This window comes from Pavona decussata, unplaced genomic scaffold (assembly GCF_977016875.1).
Source record: "Pavona decussata unplaced genomic scaffold, jaPavDecu1.1 SCAFFOLD_214, whole genome shotgun sequence".
Taxonomy (NCBI): domain Eukaryota; kingdom Metazoa; phylum Cnidaria; class Anthozoa; order Scleractinia; family Agariciidae; genus Pavona; species Pavona decussata.
Window position 1 is genome coordinate 232,501 of NW_028145619.1, and position 18,537 is coordinate 251,037.

Sequence of the window (18,537 nt, forward strand, 5' to 3'; positions counted from 1 at the left end):
AGCAACATGGCATCTTAGTACCTTCACATTTTTAGGCGATTTGCGACTAAAACTGGTGTTCTCTCATCTGTGTCAATGTGAAAACCACGAGCGGTAGGAATGTTACAATCTAGAGTCATAAAATCTTGGACGTCAGCTGTCCTGTTGCATAAACTCGCTAATTTTTTTTTTTTGAGATTGTGCCACATATCATGTCCCTTCAAAATGACGCATTCTATTTACCGACTGGCTGGCCTGCCTGGCCAGTTTTGACAAACGGAAAATGCCCTAAGCTCTCTCCAGAAGTTAAACAAGATGGAAATGCCTTGACAGTCTATTGTGTCTTTAAGGACAACTTCTGAAGTCCACACAAAATAACTAATTCCTCAATTTTGCTCATACATGACTATTCTAAGCCGTCACAATATTACCACGATTTTGGCATGATTATTTTAATAATTATTATTTGCAATCTTCAGAGCCAAGACCATCAAGAATGTTGTGGTTGTCAATGAAGAACTTACAGCTGAGGAATGGAAGCGGCGTTATGAGAAAGAAAAGGAAAAGGTTGGCAAGCTTCGAGGAGCCATAGGCAAATATGAGCTAGAGTTACAAAGATGGCGTGGAGGTATGATACTTAAAATTCACACTGTGGGTAATGTTGTATTTACCAATTCGCTCTCAGTTCTCTTGCAGATTTATTAAAACTATGAAATGTATGTAAATGTCCGCCAGTTTAGGAATTCAAAATTATTCACATGGAAATTTTTCTACCCTTCCAATTTTGCAGCCCAGCGTGAATGTAGTGTTGCGATGACACGATGCAATGTACTAGTTTTCTTTCCCTGCAATACATACACCGTAAGGCCACAAGACTTTGTGTTAAGTTCTTATGTTGTGGTTTGAAGTTTAAAATTTTCAAACGGAACAAAGGGAAATAAAATTTAACCTGATTTGAGAATTTTCAAAGCAAAAACAAGCTTACACCAAACCGTTTGCACTTTTCAAAATACCCACTGGATTCCTCTTGTTTAATTGTTACAGGGGAGACAGTTCCTGAAGGTGAACAGATGACAAATGCCAAAGACAATCGTAACTCTCAAGTGTTTGAAAGCCTTGCTCTGTTGGCTCCAACTCAGCCTGCTGTCAGCGACAAGGAGAGGAAGAAGTTTGAGGATGAAAAATCAAAACTCTACCTGCAGCTGGATGAGAAGGTGAGCATAGATTACAATATTTTTATTTTATTTCTTTCATTAGCTTCGCCTTAAAATTATACACACACACTCACACACTCAAAAAACAAGATAACAGGGGGCAAACAACTATAACGAAGGCAGTGACCCAACAACAGCGCATGCCAATTACTGCAAATGTAAATTACATACAACAAGAAATGAGCGGTTAAGAGGTCTAGCAGCATTACATTTGAGGCATATTGTCTTGTTAAGCATTTGGCAATTTCAACAGACAAATTCTCCTCACCGTACTTCATATATTTCGTGAGGCACCAGTTGGGAGAATTAGATGGTGCTGTGATATTAGAGACCTTTAGATCCTAGTATGAGTACGATGACGGACACTAAGAAAAGATATATCCCATGAGCCTTCATTTTACCCTTTGTGACCGATGAACTTGAATGATGATAGCTAAGCCCTTTTGTGAGATCATGTACGTTGCCCCACTATGCCATTATCACAGAATCTCACTCGTAGAAAAATGACGACAGCTATCTCGTATTTTCGCCAAAATGACGCTAGTTTACGGTGGTCAAACGTTTCGTTAGAAACTAACCCCCATATCTATTTTGAACACTGATCCGACTCGAATAGCTCCAGCTTCCTGAAGGTCTTTTGTATTGCAATCGCTTTTTGGTCGTGACGAGATTTGTTGTTGGTGTTCGTTGGTTGTACTTTACTTTGACTTGGAAGCAAGATATATCACAACTTTGTGCCGTACAACCTCTCGTTAATGTCACTATCATTACCATGTATCATTGTCTCTCAAGGATGATGAAATTCAGAAGCAAGCCCGACTGATCAACCAACTGAAGGAGCAACTAGGTGAGCAGGAGGAGGCATTGAAGACCAATCAAGTTGACTCTGAGAAACTTCAGTCGCAGATAAACACCATGCAGAGCGAGAGCGAGACCTCTAAGACAGAGGTCAAAGAAGTGCTGCAAGCACTGGAAGAGCTGGCCGTCAATTATGATCAGAAGCTGCAGGAAGTAGAGACCAAGACGAAGGATAATGACAGATTAACCGATGAGCTGTCACAGAAACAGGTGCGGTGATTAATATTATTAAGGAATTAATATTTAACTTTGTTTTCACATCGAAGGCCCCGTTCAGACTAGGTGCCTTGGTTTGATTCTTGGACACTGACACTAGTTTGACCATAGCTTTTTTTGGTGTCGAGCAAAAATCTTGGCACCGTGCACTACCTCAACAGGAAGTACTCAGGCAGTGGTTCTTGGCATTTACACTGGTCTGAACTTCAACAGGATTTTGTCAGTTCCCCCGCTTTTCTTCCATGCCTCCCTGTGAAACAGCAAAGAAAATGGCCGGTGCTAAATGGGGTCAAATGTGAACATTCTTGAGCCAGGGCACCAAGGAGTCTGAACAACGTCCTTTTCAGGACACAGGCGCGCGGGGCCCTGGTATGCTCACCTAGTCTGAAAAGGGCCCTTGAATTTTATTTTTGTTTGACATGCATCACAGTTGCGCCACAGGCAGTCTGGCAAAGTCCCCCACACAGTGTTGTGAACTGTCCCTGAAAAGCCCCGAGAGGAGCTTGATAACAAGACGTTTGATATTTAATATTTTGATATTTATAAAGTAAAGTGGAATACTCTAGTTTTATGTTTAATAAATCGGATTCTGAGCCAAGACTTTTTTGGTTGTCTTTCTTCGTTCAGTTTGTTTCGGCTTTGTTTATTTTTGTTAACTCTATTTTGTAAACGCTGCTGTTCCGACAATGCGGCCTTTCTTTGGGCTACAAAAAGGAACTCCAAGCAATTCCTTCTCTTCACTCCGATTGCAAATGTTAAAAAAACGAAAGCTGAATTGTCTTGCAATTTTACTGTTATTTTTTTCCGTCAACAGGTGCTGCTAAACAAAATTTCTAAAGAACTAGACGAGATCAAGGATACAACGTCAGTATTAAGGAGAAGGCTGGCTGAAATGATGAACAGCTTGATGTCTGATTTGGTAAGTGAATGAGTAAACCAAGGCATCCGTTTGCAGGTTGAAGTGCTGCGAGATGGAATTTGAACGTGTTCCGTCTTCCTGAGCATTTTGACGTTGTTTGCCACAGACCGTTTCAGACCAGCCCACTCTACGTTCGGGTAATAGGCGAATCTTTGTTTACACTTTTTGCCTCATTAACCTATGCTTATCACTATCTGATGACGCTAATCAAATAAAAACTATGAATATTGAAAGGGCATAACAGTTTCAGTTTTCTCTGACAAATTGAGCCCAATACATCGAATGGTTTCGGAGAAATTCTATTCTAAAAGCTCGAAATTTTACAGAGAATGTATGGCTCATTAACTTTTTTGCCACCCAGCAGTTTCGCAGTTTTTGATGGCTGATATTTCCTTCAATATTGCTTGCAAAGAGCTGAAAATTGCACAAATTGTTCAACTTAATCAGCTCTTTCAGCTCTTTCAACTTTTGCATTTAGTTCGTATATAAAGCCACGGCTTTAAGTCGTATGCTACTGAGGAAAGATTCGCCTATACATGTAGGCCATTTCCGAGTTGCTGTGAACCTCATTGTGAAAGCAAGGCAAATTTGCAAAGCTTTTCACATGAAAATTAGTTTTGTTTGCACATGAATGAAAACTAATTTATGTAATAAAAACGTTGCACTTAGCCTCGCTTTCATAATGAGGTTCAAAGTAACTCGGAAACGGTCTCTGATTTCAACTTCCATCCACGTTGAAATGGCATTTTTGACCTCTGGAAACATCCTTTTTGAAAATGCTCTCCAGAGTGGAAACTGGCACGATGTTTTTGTTCACCTGTGTCCAAACGGAGCTTTTCAGAAATGTAGACGTCACAAAGGTAATGTGCGCATGCTCCACCGTGTATTTAGCGTTTCTGGATGGGAGGGGACGGTCTTGTGGTGGACGGCAAAAATGATCCAAAAAAATAAATAGTGTGAACGAGACAAATCTGATGCGTTTTCAGGGTCGATTTGTTAATCTTTTTTTCTTTTTTCTTTTTTTTTAGGGTGAAATTGGGAACGTTATCGGAGGAAATGCTGCCGAGATCAAGGTAAAAGATTGGTCACTGCTCTGCTTTGCGGTTCACGTACATTGTACCTTACACTAGATAGCATTGAATCAAAAAGCTTACTCGTTGCCTCCCCGTCGTTGTGATTGCAGAAACCTAACATTGATTGCAGTGGCAAATTGGATGAAGATTTCACAGTGGCCCGACTGTATGTGAACAAAATTAAATCAGAAGTCAAAACTCTTTCTGTGGTAAGTGTAAGTATTCATGTTGGCTGGCAAACGATAGTCCCCTCCCTCGCCCTCCCCCCGCCCTCCGCCGCCGTGCACGCACCCTGTCCCCTGTTTCCCGCCCTTTGTGCCGAACTGATTATTAGACAAGGGTGCTAAAAAGTTAAGACTTGGGATCAAAGACCTTTATGAAGGAAATTTAAAATTTTGATGTAGGCTAGGTCACGATGATGTTGACCATCGCCACTGCTGTAAAGAGGACCTTAAAATTAGTTTAAAAAAAAAAGGGTCAAGTTTGGGAGTTTTGTCTGTAAAATAGCGAAGACATAGTTCCGTTAATTCAGGAAGTTTTGTAGACGTTTGTGTGAAGACAGGCAAATCTTGCCCTTTTCCATACAAACGTATATAAAACTTTTCAGACTTACGAATTTAAATCTTTCCAAACGACAAGACTCTCAAACATAGCCTCCCTCGCAGACGCTCTTTTGGCTTGTCACGCAATCTTTCCTCCCCAACGAACGGGGAGGAAAGATTGCGTGACGAGCCAAAAGAGTGTCTGCGAGGGAAGTTATCTCAAACTTGGCTTTTTTGATTAATTGTAAGGTGCTCTTTCCAGCAAAGTCAATGGTCTTGCGTTACTGGGACTACACCAAAATTTAAATTACCGTTACAAGGGGAAATTGTACACTTAACTAATTGTATTTTCCGTATGACGTCTTTAGCGATTCAACAACCTGGAAGTAGTTGAAAATGATTTGAAGACATCTCTGGATGGAAAGAACAAAGAGCTGAATCAATCACAGCTTCTTATATCACAGGTAATGTTTATTGAAATTTGTGTTAGTTCCTCTTGCCAACTACCATTTGCCTTCGTAAAAGCATTAAGGTGGATTTCCACTGTCGTGTTAATTTACGTGCGTCTGGTATTGCACTGACCTAGCTTTACGTACGTAAACAAAATGAGAAGCGTCGTTTGAACGGCTTGCGTAAATGTAAAAAGTTGAGTGCTGTTCAACTTTTTACGTTTACACACGCGGCTCACACATCACTTCTTATTTTATTTACGTCCGTAAAGCCACTTTTAGGCCTGCGGGTAAAAGCTTGGTAGAAGCGCATAAGAGATGGTGATCAAAATAAAGCGAGAGTTTTGATCTCTCGCACTTTGTTGTCTCTGTTGAGTTAATAGAGTCTCTGCTTGCAGAGTGGATTTCGTTGGCTCTTGTCAAAAATTTAGCCGAATCAAACTCTTACAGATGCGCGTGAAAGTCGAGGAGAGCGCACATGAGAGTTTCAGTTTGAATGACTGGCAGTTCTCATTAAATTTGAACCAAATGCAATCTCAAAGATGCAGCATATGAAGGTGAACGAGATTGCGTTAGAGTAACGGTTATTTATCCAATTCCAACAAGATGCTTGTTGAAAAGATGAACATGGAACAAAGGAAAAATTTAAGGTGTCGTTCGATTGACCTTATTCCGGAATAAGAATAAGTGGAATAGCTGTTAAATTTCTCTTTTTAATAAATTTTTGGAGGCCAATTCTGCAAACCATCGCTGCTGACACATGAGAATTTAAGAGCCGTTTCGTACTCTAGTAATTCCTAAAACCTTTTATGAGGGATTTCTTGTCATCGTTGTATGTTTTCCTATTCCGGAATAGGGTCAATCGAACGCACTTTAAGTCTCCAACGGGAATCGAACCCGGGACCTCCCGTACACCGGTCGGGAGGGACATGGGAGACTGGTGGCGAGTTTCATGCTTCTAGGATCACATTCTCCTTTCTGTCCTCCATACAGGTGTTGTGTTAACAGTTGGGAGAATCTGGTTGAACATCGAGATGTTCTCTTTTCTGATCACGTTTTTAATCTCACTACCTATATCTTTGATCGTGGAGTGATATTGTTTGGAGAAATTCGATGCTGATCAATGTTAGGGATTGAGGGGTTGAAGATTATCTGTTTTATTTTCAGTACGAAGCTAAAATGAAGACACTGGAGGCTGATATGAAGGAGATGGAATCGAAGAAGAGAATTTTGGAAGAAGCTGTCGACTCGCTGAATGAGGAGATAGCTAAACTGAAAGCCAAAGGTAATGTTAATCACGGGGTGAAAAGTTGTAACTCTAGAATTCGAAGGAGGGGAGGTCCGTTAACATACATTTTTTCGTAGAAGGCATTATGTAGCACAGTCCACATACACTTGTTGCCATTCCTGTGGCGCTGTTAAATTTTAACTGTGGAGTTTGTGGATGGAATGCTAAATTCGGAACATTTCAACTGAAAGGTCTTGGCAGAAAACGTTTGCTTTAGGGCTGTTTGGTATCCTTTACGAGGTGGGTTAAACGTCTGACGTCTGTAAGCGTGAATTTCCTGGGTCCGAGTTTTCGAATGCCGATTAACGCAGATCCACCGCTGTTAAAAAATTAACCGAAGTTTTCATCTCGCTCGTCGAAATTGTTTTTTAACCTGCGATAATTTTAAGCTAAAGATCAACAAAACTCTAGGTTAAAACTAAAGGGCAAAATCATTTGGAAACATCTTTATTAATTAGTAATTAATCTTGAATCAAAGTTCCTGGGTTGGCTTGATCGTATTGAACCACTGGACGCTTCCTGAAGTTCTATTTTGCTTTTGTACGTGGAAATGATGGCTACAACTACGCTAGCGAGCTAAATAACTGCTTTTTTGATTATTCCGTTAATTTTGCAGCTCAAATGCATGCCTTGGCTCTCAAAGACAAAGAGGAGGAACACGCTGGCTTGCTTCATACTGCGGGCGAAATACAGGTACGATACACGCGTAGTAAAATACGTCCTGATGCATCATATTTGATTAATGAAGTAACCACACACCTGCCGCACACTTGAGAAAAGTGCTGAGCAAACTGCCTCGCGAGGCGATTAGCTCAGCTGTTTCCTCAAGTGTGCGGTTGAGTTTTCGTGAGTTTTTTTGCCTCGCGAGGCCGTGAGGAAAATATCTGTCGTGTTTGATATTTGAGATTTCGCCTCGCGAGGCGAAATTCTCACGAAAAGTCAACCGCACACTTGAGGAAACAGCTGAGCTGATTGCCTTGCTTGGCCTGGCGAGGCAGTTTGCTCAGCACTTTCCTCAAGTGTGCGGCAGGCTTAATCAGAACACGAAGAACAAAAGTGCTAAGCCGGGAAATGCGCACTAGCCAAGAAGCCATTCGCCATGGCAACGGGTGCAGTGAACCAATCAGCGCTCTAAAAGACCACGAGCAGCCCGTGCAAAGGGCGGGAAAAGTCGTGAAGGCGTCCGCCTTTACCTCTGATTGGTTGAAAAAAAAAAACATAATTTCGACTCCGATTGGTTAGAATTCCTTGCAGTAGTAGTTAACTACTTCAGTATAAGCTTAACCGGGAAAACGCAACCGAGACAAAAAATTATTTTTGACAGTCTATTTCACGTCCGCATGCTGGCTGTGAATTTCATCCTTTTCAATTTAGTGGGAGAAGGTTAATCCCCCTAATTGCAATTTTTCAGCGCTAAATATCCCTTTTCCTTTTTATTTTAATTCAGAGAAATTAATGAATTTAGAAGGGCTAAGGCTGTAAAAAGTAAATTTTGTAGACAAGTGCGTTTTAGCGGCTCTCTCTAATCCAAGTCTTCGCCGACTATTTAAATAACAACTGATTTACATTAAGGAAATGAAGTTTAAGGTTTGAGCATGGCAGGTGTTAGTATCGTCCAAGCGAGCGCACCTAAAATTCAGTTGTTTCCTCGGCAATAATGTGTAAAATCAAAATGTTTTTGTCAATGTGCTTTTCATTGGTGCCTTTGGTTTTTAATCTTTGTTGTCCTTTTCTGGAGAGCTGTAGATCGTTATTGTTACAAAAACGGAAGAGGTTATTAAGGGCTTCCGTTTCCAAAGATAAGTCTTCTGAATTTATGCGTCTCGTTGTTAAATTGTAATAAAAATAACTCATTATCAAAACAAAGGGTCATTATTTTATGACGTCTGGTTTTGCCGTCCTTAGTAGACACACGTTTGACCTGGAGCAATCTTCGTTGTGAGCACTTGACATTTCTGAAACAGTTCTTCCGATAGACTTACAAACCATTTTTAACTATTCGTGTCATAAATCACAATCCTTTTTTTTTTAACTCGAGACAGAACGAAAGAACATATAATCAACACCTTAATGCTTTTAAACTTCCAAATTAAAGATTTGCCAAAACTGAAAATTGTTTAATCTAAAACACTACTTGGATTGTTATGTTTCAAACATATTTTTCAACAATTGCTGTGGTATGCTTTTATTTTATTTTATCTTTTGTTTGCTTTGTAAAGCTTTCAATGCAAACAAACTGTTTCGTTAATTGAAAAGTTTTCCACTTTTGCAAAATCAACGCTTTAGGGTTAATTGCTCTGAGGCTACTCACTTCAACTCGAATTACAGTAGCTCCCAATTTTAACCGACAAATTTCAGTAAATGTCTGTTGTTAAGACGTCTCCGCGAACGATTTGAATTGCAAATTACGTTGTCCATTTTTATCTAGACCGAATATTTTTAGCGGAAAATACTAGACAAGGTTGTCTGCCTGCGTTTGAAAAAGCTCTGCTTGAAAACTACAGAACGAGAAATTGAGATCGATTGATCGACCAACATGGGTAAACATATTGCCTATTCTAGAGAGAGATTCACAAGCGAGAAGTGTGGTTGGCGATTTTCCGATTCCAGCGAATCGTCAATTGAAGATTTTCTTGATTCGTTAAACGATGCAATTGAAGATATTCTGCAGACTGCCTTGCCAAGGGTCAGTATGCTCAAGGCACTTTCTTTTTATTTTTTGTCTTTTGCACCTTTTAAACGCGCGAAGATATCAGTGAAAGCTCAACGTGTTCACGAAAACCTACATATTCCGTTCAGTTGTGAGCCAAATTGGATTATACGCGCGAAATTAGCCCGAAGACAATGTGCGTGGGCAATGAATGCGTGCGAATTCCCACGCAAAACGTTTCTCGGGGTTAGAAATTCTTCTCTTAAGATTTTTGGCTTCCAAGATGCGTGAAAAGTTTATTGAATTATTGATCGCAGTGGTATTTCGAAGGGTTAAAAGTTTTTTCTCCTGTGGTGGAAACATTCTAGCCAAATTCGCCATGCATTTTGTTTTAATTTCATATTCCACGTGGAAAAATTCGAGTTTCATTTTTGAAAGACAAATGGACATATACATATATATATATGGCTGATGATTTTTGTGCAGTATTGTTGCAATTCCCCAAAGGTGGCCCTCAAAGAAGTTGTTTTTCTTTTTAGTACAATTTGTTGTTTTTGGTTTTTATTTGCTTGCCTGTTCAAGGAAGTATAGTTAATTGCCGGGATCGACCTTTACGAAAACGTAATAACCAACCAATACATTTTAAAACGTCAGACACTATCAGTGAATTGTTTTTGAAAGCTAATCTCGAGTAATTCGATTAAAGTGCTTGTAAGTTGGAGTTTTTCATTTATTTAAGAATTAAGATTTTCGTTTATTTATTTACTTCTCAAACTCAGTTGAGACAGTAAGCTTCCAAGTAAGGTGGACTGACAGAAAAGTGCTGTAATGTGTTTAAAATTTATTTGATTTCCTGCGAGACAAATTCCTTTTGTGTTGTTATCTCGCAGAAATAATGGACTAAGTGACGCCATTTCTAGATTGTCTTTAACAGATGGCGTTGTTCAATGGCATTGTTCAACGACTTGATCAATTCTTATCTTTGCCATGTGGTTCTCATGGATACCAAATCATTCTCAATTTGAATTCAACGCGCGACTCGTTGAATACTGTTGGATGTTAATATGACAGTGGTTTCCTGCTGATTAAACTAATCATTTCGCAAAAAAAATGGAAAAAAGCTTTAGCCTTAGCAGTACTGTACATATTGTCTTTAAATTTGTTTCAGTTTATCCAAAAAGGCTTGAATCTCTCATCGAGGACATGATCGAAAGTTGGAGTCATTCACTAGTCGATTTTTTTTCGTTGTCCAAAGCTACGTCTGAAATTTCTTTTATGTAAAAACAAAAAAACAAAAAAACAAAAAAGAAAAGAAAAAAACCAAGGCAACTCTCGCAATCTCTCTCCGCGCGGGCTCTGGAGACGAGATTGATCAAGGTGCTTTTCGGAGTCGTGCGGCTTTTATCCACGGTCAAATGTAACAAACAAGAAAATACCATTAAAGATAAGGTATTTAATTTAGAGTTCGAAGCCAATAAGTTTTTGTGAGTCTGAGTTCACTAAATCATTTTGCGATGTACTGAAAATTAAGTTTCAAGAACCATTTGGTGAATGTCGCACATTGAAACTGAAAACAAAGACAGCGCTGCCGCACCAGTTTCCACATACTTCACTTTAAAAAAGACTTGAAACCTTTGTAGTAAAATGATTTAGTATACTTACAATATCACCTTTGAGCTCGCAAAGTGAAAACCTTAGTTTACGGGATTTTTCTTATTTTTTCTTACGAGTTTGAGCGCGGTCAGCGTGCAGACGCCATACCTGCCATGCGCCGCCCCCAGTCCTTTTGAATTCACTCCCGTGTCCCCGGCGATGTCGTGTTATCAGAGGCAAGCTCTTCTTTTCAAACACAGTTGAGAAGTAAGGTTCAAGAAACGCGGCCAGAAAGTGTGAGAACGTTTTTAAATTTATTTGATTTCCTGCGCGATTAATTTCTATTATTTTCGAAAATCTTGTGGAAATATTGGAGTAAATGGAGTACTTTCTTGATTATTTTCAATAGATTGCGTTGTGCAGTGTCTAGTTCCATTCTTATCGTATGACCCGTTCATTCATGCGATTCTGATGCAACTTTTGTCGCCCTCAGTTAACTGTAGTTTTTCTCGCACAAGGCTGCGACTTTGAATCACACGTGTAAGCAGCTGCGATTTCAGTGCGATTTCAGCGCGATATTACTGTACGGTTTCTGAGACTGAAATAAAAAAAAGGATTAAGTTTTAAGGTGGAAACCCCTGCATCAACGAGGCGAGAAATCGCGCTGAAATCCGAACGTATCCGCGCTGCGGCCGTACCTAATTCAAATCTGACGGACAATGGGCCATTTCACGATGGCATCGTTTACTTCAATTGCCAGAATCCTTCAGTTTGTTGTTTTCGCTTGTAAATTATTGATATTGTTGTCTAAACCTCTCTGGGATTACAAAAACGAAGAGGATTCTCGCAGTTGTAGTTAGAAAACGTCAAAGTGAAAATCGCCTATTGATTCACAGTCTGAGAATGCGGCATTAGAGTGAAAAGTAGAAACTCTGTGCGGTCTGGTAATTTTTTTTCACCCTGCTTGAAGGTTATATTGATTGCTCACAATTTCTTTCAGTCTGCACTGGAGAAGCAGATGATCAGCCATCGAGAGGCTCACCAGAAACAACTGTCTACTCTCAGAGACGAGATTGAATCACAACAAGGAGTCATCGCCAGCATGAAGGAGTAAGCAGTTTATAATAGGCCATTTCCGAGTTGCTGTGAACCTCATTATGAAAGCGAGGCTAAGTGCAAAAACTTTTCATATGAAAATTAGTTTTGTTTGCATATGAATGAAAACTAATTTTCATAATAAAAACTTTGCACTTAGCCTCGCTTTTATAATGAGGTTCACAGCAATTTGGAAATGGCCTATTGGCGTTATCTGGATTTGTTTTCAACATATTAGCTGGTGTAACAGAAGTGTAACCGGAGCGGGGGAGGGTGAGGGGTATTCGAGCACGAAGATAAACGCGCGAAGCAGAGGCGAGATGAGAGAGAAAAGCGCTGCAATAAGTGCTTGCGGTGATATTAGGCCAAATGGACGGCATCTTGGTGGGATTTCATATTGATTTCGTAACGGTTTTGAAATGTTGTCCTGTCTGCGATGTGAGTATTTTTCGAAAAAGAACGCTCGTTATATACTTTACATTTATTAGCCGTTTCATACAAGAAAAATTACAAGAAGTGTAGTCCCTAAACGACGCCCCCCTCCTCCCCCCTCCCGACGGGGAGCTTTGAAATGTTTACTACTTTGTCAGAGGTTCATAGACTCAAACAAAGTTTATTCTCGTTGTTCTTGTTTAAAGTCGCGCACAAAACTGAAATTGTCGAAAAAATCGTAATTAATCGCCTTTGTAAACGACCTTAAAATAACAAGCCAACATTCAGATATACGCCGTAGCAAGGTTTTTTGGTATTGAGGTTTCTGATAAACTCTAACGAGATAACCTTCGTTTTTTTAGAACCAATCAGAAGCAGTCTTTGGAGAGAGACCACCTCATGGTTAGTACTTTATGTTTTTTGTCATCTTCTGTCCACTACGTCAGCGATCTTTTCTACACTTTTTCGTTCATCTAAAGTTATTTTTGTAATCAGTTATCGTTGGTGTTAATTTGTTTTTCCTTGGTTTTTATGCAGCTTGAGAATGAAGCCCTGAAGCGCGAACTTGAAGAGAAATCATTGCGTTTAACCGACTTGAAGTGAGTCTTGTTGTTATAGTTGTATCAGTAGTGTGTACCCTCACCCTGTTTCACGTGTTCACAATGTTGCTACACTGTTGGCAAGGTTGTATCTTTTTAAATCTCAGTATCGATTCTTGTGGCTTTGCCAACAAAGAATTTATCCAAAGTGGAAGGTCAATGAACACGCCCTGTGACTGACTTCTTTCATATACAGTGTATTGCATGGAGTTAACAGAAAAGTGCCACCGTACTCCACGATCAACAGGATCACCTTATACGTATTTCTAGATCCGCGTCCTGGCCTTTGCTTATCTTAATTGCCTTCATTGTACAAGCAAATGTCAAATTAGCGGCCTGTTCTAGTGCCGATACACTTGCATCTCATTCGGTTGCTGTTTGTTGCGGAGTTACACTTGGCTTCACGATCTACAAGATTAGAACGAACTATACGTTGCATTTAGTTACTGATCTCTACCCCCCCCCCCCCCCTCCTCCCTCTCCATTTTGTGTTAGCGATATTATCCTCGTTTGTTTCCCTTCAGTGTACAAGCGGAGAAGAGAGAACAAGCGAAGAACGACCTCAAAGGACTCGAAGAAACTGTGGTATGTAAAACAAATGGCGATCGCAAAAAAAGACAGTCCATAATAGTTTGTTATTCAGTTACAATATAAGGAAGATTTTCCGTGTCTCCGTGAAGGTAATCCTATAGGAGTACGATAGAAAGTGTTGTGTTTTTGCCGACTATTTCCACTTTTTTCAAATGTCTACTATTATGTTATTAATTGTACAGGAACATGGAAAGTATTTCAGAGCGTGCCCTCACCATTGGACCTTTACCTGTTCTAAGCTCTAGTTTCACTTGACCCAGATAAATTACAGCTCCATTGTTTTAATGTCTAGGAGCATTGTTCCTTTCTTCGTTCTTTGTTTTGTCGACTTATAATTTGAGGCGTTGCAGACGATTTAGGTCGCCCTACGCTCACTAAAGCCTACTTATAATGAATATTTGAAAAACCCAAATTTTCGTTACCACTCCCCCCTCCCCCGACGCAGCGCCACAGTTTTTTTAGAAAGTACCCCCCCTCCCCCCTACCCCACATCTACTTAAAATGAACTGTCAAAATTTGTAAAGGTACCTAGCGATAGGCAGGCTATCATTTTATAGCTGTTTCCAAGCATGGTACTGAAATAAGACTGATTCGTCTTTAGATGTCTTCTGTCAATTTCACGTTTGTATTCTCCTTTCATTAGACGCCGGAGATTTATGTTAGGACACATACTTCTGTTTAACTGACCTACTCTTTTCTTTTTACTTTCAGCATAAAGAACTCGCGACGCTGTACCGACTTCGGCAGTTGTTCGTCAAAGATTTACAGGCTCGGTTAAAAGTGGTAAGTCATTATCTCCCATTTTTGGCTTCATTTACGTTTAATCTGACAGACTTGGTCATTCATGAGCACATCTTCTGACACTCTCCTTCTCCGCTGCCGTGTTTGGTCGCCTCGAACTCTATTCCTTTCTCCCTTTTTTTTAATCATTGTTCAACCCGTCCACCTGTCGCTACATCCCTTATTGACATCCTGTTGGCAGAGTTTAGGTGGGCATCTTTCGCAATCTTGGTTTGCACGTGCGTACTCGTGTTAGCACGTGCCAAAGCTTTAGCCAGCACGTGCTAACACTTCACCCCGCACGTGAAACATTTTGAACGCTGATTGGTTAATAACACATTGCCATTTCTCCCCCAGACCAACGTGGACACAGACACCGAGGAGGAAGGAGGAAGTCAAGCACAAAAACAGAAGATTGCTTTTTTAGAGAATAATTTGGACCAGCTAACGAAGGTCCATAAACAAGTGAGTATTGTTCTGATTTAGAACTCCAGCTATGGCTCGAAAAATATCTTTGGTAAACTCAATGTGTTTCTTTTAATTTGAGAACGCAGTTTAACATTTTAGCGGTCTTTTTTATACTTGTGCTACAAAGAGATGTTATCTGTACAAATGCATTTTCTGTTCCGGTTTAATTCTGTTAAATAGTTCTTATTTTGATTGATACGCGACGCGCAAAACTGTGGTCACGTGAAGATCGCTTATCCAATTAGAATTCGAGGATTACTGTGAGGAAGCCAATTAAATTTCACTTTTTTGTCTTGCGCTCGTTTTCGGGAAGCCATCTTTAAATTCCGATTGGCTAAGCGATTTTGGGGTTTCCCTTTGCGCTCGGTTCATCTCTCGCTTCGCTAGCAAATCTTAAAACCTTTATTACTTCCAAAAGAAAAAGAAAAAAAAAAACTTTCGGGCCAAACTTTTTTGTACTGAAATCCAATCGACAAAATAAGTTTTTCATGTGAGACGCACCAATTGTTTCTGCTACGCGATGATTGTTGGTGGCCTTGCGATCAGGCGGTGATGGAATACCTTTTTGCTTTTATCATGTGCAGATCAATTTTGTTATTCTTATGCAATACTCGTATACATTGCAAGCACGTAAACGCTATTCCCTCCGTGGTACTCAAGCATCTGAAATGTGTTGGTTGTTTTTCCCATTTAGTTGTGCCAGTGTTAATCGCCTAAATGTTTTATTTCAAACAGCGAAAGGCCCTACAGAGAGTCAAGATTTTGAAGCAACAAATCAACGTTCTTTCAAATGCCTTTTAGTCTTGGAATGGGTGTCTATTTATGGGGATATATTTATATTAATTAATCCTTCTTGTCTTATATAGGGGGTGCTGTTTTTTATGTAATTTCTTCCTGTCAGAATTGTTGTTACTATTTTTTAAATTTCTTTCCTAGTTTCCTCGTTGCAACATTTAAAACGTAAACCAATGAGATACGTCTTGAAATGGGTTTATATTATGGGAAATTTTTACTTATTTATAAATCACTTAAGGAAGGGGATACCGTAAATCTCTGTCAGGATATTGTCGCCTGATATTTAAAGATTAGTTCTCGAATGAAATGCTTTCATTTTCAGAGTCAACATTCACTAATGTTTCGATAAAGAGAATACAAAATATAATTTTCAACTTAAAACCTACATTTTTGAAATTGGACCTTTTGAAAAGTTAGTTATGAATGTATCCACACTGTGTCAAGGTTGTTATGTGTTGTACTTTGCCTTCGTAAAACGAAAGTATTCGTCAGTTGCGTGGCACTCACATTAAAGCGATGAAAGTTGAGTAAACGGTGGAGAAGTGCAAACATTTGAAGAAATTCCAAACGTTTCAAGCTTAGCCCTTCACCATTCGTCGTCAACTGTGATTTTCTAATGAATGGCTAATCCCAAAACGTCTCGAATTTCTTCAAATTTTTAGCACTTCTCCACCTTTAACCCAACTTTATAGCTTTGCCACTTTAAATAATGATAGCCTTTCCGAACAATTGGGCAATGTTTTCGGTTTTAAGTGCGCTATAGAAAGAAACCCTCAAAGAATATTGTAATATAGTAATTGTAATTAATTAAATGAATAAGGGAGGTTTTAATAAAATTGAAACATGTTACTTCGATGCACTTGTATTTTTCGCCCTTAAGATTAGCTGTTAGCGATGATTTCTGTTTTCTCGACATGAAAATACACATGAAAAAAAGACCTTGATTAACAAAGATGTCTTCCCACTGTAGTATTTAGTTCATTTGAATCAAAGCTTACATACATACTTGCCATCCAGTTTCGAATACGACTGTGAAAATTGAAACGTTTTGAAAGGACATCGACTTCACTTAAGCAGAAAATAAAAAGTCCAACTGCTGAATAACCCCATTCAAAAATACGTCCCGCTTTATCGAGCTTTATTACGGTCTCTATAAATCGTTAGCTTGCTTTGCGCAGTCAAATTCAAAATGTATATAACATGGATGCAGTATTGCGTTTTTATATAGATTCAATATTGGTCGCATACCTGAGCTTAATGCTATCAACTGTATTGGACTAATATGCTTTTAACCCCTTCTGGTAGGCTATCCGGCGACGTGGTACTGTAATTAAATAGATAAAAGTGTTTTTATATTTTGATTGTAATCTTTGTTGTTTCTTTCGCAGCTCGTTAGAGATAATGCCGACCTGAGGTGTGAACTGCCCAAACTCGAGAAGCGCCTGCGAGCAACACAGGAGCGGGTGAAATCACTAGAGCAGGCTCTGAAAGAGGCCAAGGAAGGTGCGCAGAGAGATCGAGCCCGATACCAGAAGGAGGTGGAGCGTATCAGGGAGTCCATGAGACAGAAACAAGTGGCTGCAAGAAAGGGCGCCCAAGGACATATAGGTAAACATCAAATGCTTCTTAAACTGAAAGGAAAATTTTTGGATGATGAAATTTCGAGCCGGACTACACTTCCAAAACTCGAAAATGCGTCGACACCTGTTACCCAAGGCATTTTCCTTGAAACTTGTTCTAAAATTGAATATGTTGTGAACTGAATAACTTTAAGTTCGGGCTATCAGGTTTGGAAGAGTGAAATAAATGAAATGCATATATTTGAATTGCGGATGAAAGCATTAATAAACAAGCAAAAACCGCAGTTATGTACGTATCTCAAGCAGCTGCGAGAAGAAAGCCTGGAAACAACTCAGACTTGAACGGGATTCGAACCCATGACCTCTGCGATGCCGATGCAGTGCTCAACCAACTGAGCTATCAAGCCAACTGGGAGATGGTCATATTGTGAGTTCGTAATATACCCATAAAGGTGAAGTGATGGAAGTGGAATATACGAAATTCATATGTTTGAACTGCGGTTTAGATCTAGCGTCGAACAGAACTGTTCATTAATACTTCGCGGAGACTAGGAACTTTTTCTCTTGAGTGAAATTACTGTAAGTAAAAAATGGCATTGAATTCTTGGACACTGCACCCAAGTTTAGCAAGGGAAAAAACATCGTCGTCGTGTGCTTACGTCCTCCATGAAACGTCACATCGGGAAATTTCACGTCCTAGTTGTGCAGTGACGTTAAAGATATGTACCAATAACTGAGTGTAATGTAACGCAGAGTTGTTTTTGGTTATTTTAAAAGCCTTTGCTTTTTTTGGCGTTCTCGTTCCTGTCGCCGTTGTCGTTGCTTAAACTCCCTAATCTATATAGTGTAAACATAACTTGAGAAAGTAGATGGGTTTTGTATAACAGGTATATCAGTTTATCGTGCATTTTCTGTTCCAGCTAAACCCATACGCCCAGGTCAACAGCCTACTTCACCCAGCGTCCGACCCGGCGGCTCACCGGGAATTGGTAGCGCCTTGTTAGGAATGACCCGTCTGGCTGGCGGAGCGGTCATGGGCTCAAACGTTCCCAGCAGCCCAAGCACGCCGAGTCTGCCCAGTTCACCAAATGGTGCCGCTATTGTGACGCCCGTGATTCGCGGCGGGAGAGGTTCGGGATCTGAGCCTGTGGTCACTTACAGTAAGAGGATACGAAATGCGGTCAGCACCGAGTCACTCAATCGTCCCCTGCCTCAGGGAAGCACAAGGTAATTTTTAAACTCGTTTTCGTCAGGGAAACTGGTCGAATAGGAGCTACCTTGTCTGGGGTAGTCAGATGCTGGCCGAGAACTGCTATTCGAAAATTCAAGATTTTAAAGGAATAATTCTGAGTTTGTTATTAATTTCATTTTGATTTATAATTATTATTTTTTTATATATAAATTTCTCCAAATAAT

At 39.8% G+C, this 18,537-nt stretch overlaps 1 protein-coding gene across 1 annotated transcript in view; it reads left to right on the top strand.

Moving 5' to 3' along the window:
• Window positions 1-18,537, top strand: part of LOC146460082 (kinesin heavy chain-like) — a 37,170-nt gene that overhangs the window by 13,008 nt on the left and 5,625 nt on the right. The window contains exons 12-28 of the mRNA XM_085088369.1: window positions 459-607; window positions 1,024-1,193; window positions 1,986-2,261; window positions 3,082-3,186; window positions 4,215-4,259; window positions 4,370-4,468; window positions 5,170-5,265; window positions 6,418-6,535; window positions 7,155-7,231; window positions 11,782-11,891; window positions 12,671-12,710; window positions 12,846-12,907; window positions 13,432-13,492; window positions 14,210-14,281; window positions 14,636-14,743; window positions 16,930-17,149; window positions 18,042-18,348. Of these exons, the coding sequence (XP_084944495.1) occupies window positions 459-607; window positions 1,024-1,193; window positions 1,986-2,261; window positions 3,082-3,186; window positions 4,215-4,259; window positions 4,370-4,468; window positions 5,170-5,265; window positions 6,418-6,535; window positions 7,155-7,231; window positions 11,782-11,891; window positions 12,671-12,710; window positions 12,846-12,907; window positions 13,432-13,492; window positions 14,210-14,281; window positions 14,636-14,743; window positions 16,930-17,149; window positions 18,042-18,348 (2,115 nt within the window). The remainder of the gene's footprint in view (window positions 1-458; window positions 608-1,023; window positions 1,194-1,985; window positions 2,262-3,081; window positions 3,187-4,214; window positions 4,260-4,369; window positions 4,469-5,169; window positions 5,266-6,417; window positions 6,536-7,154; window positions 7,232-11,781; window positions 11,892-12,670; window positions 12,711-12,845; window positions 12,908-13,431; window positions 13,493-14,209; window positions 14,282-14,635; window positions 14,744-16,929; window positions 17,150-18,041; window positions 18,349-18,537) is intronic.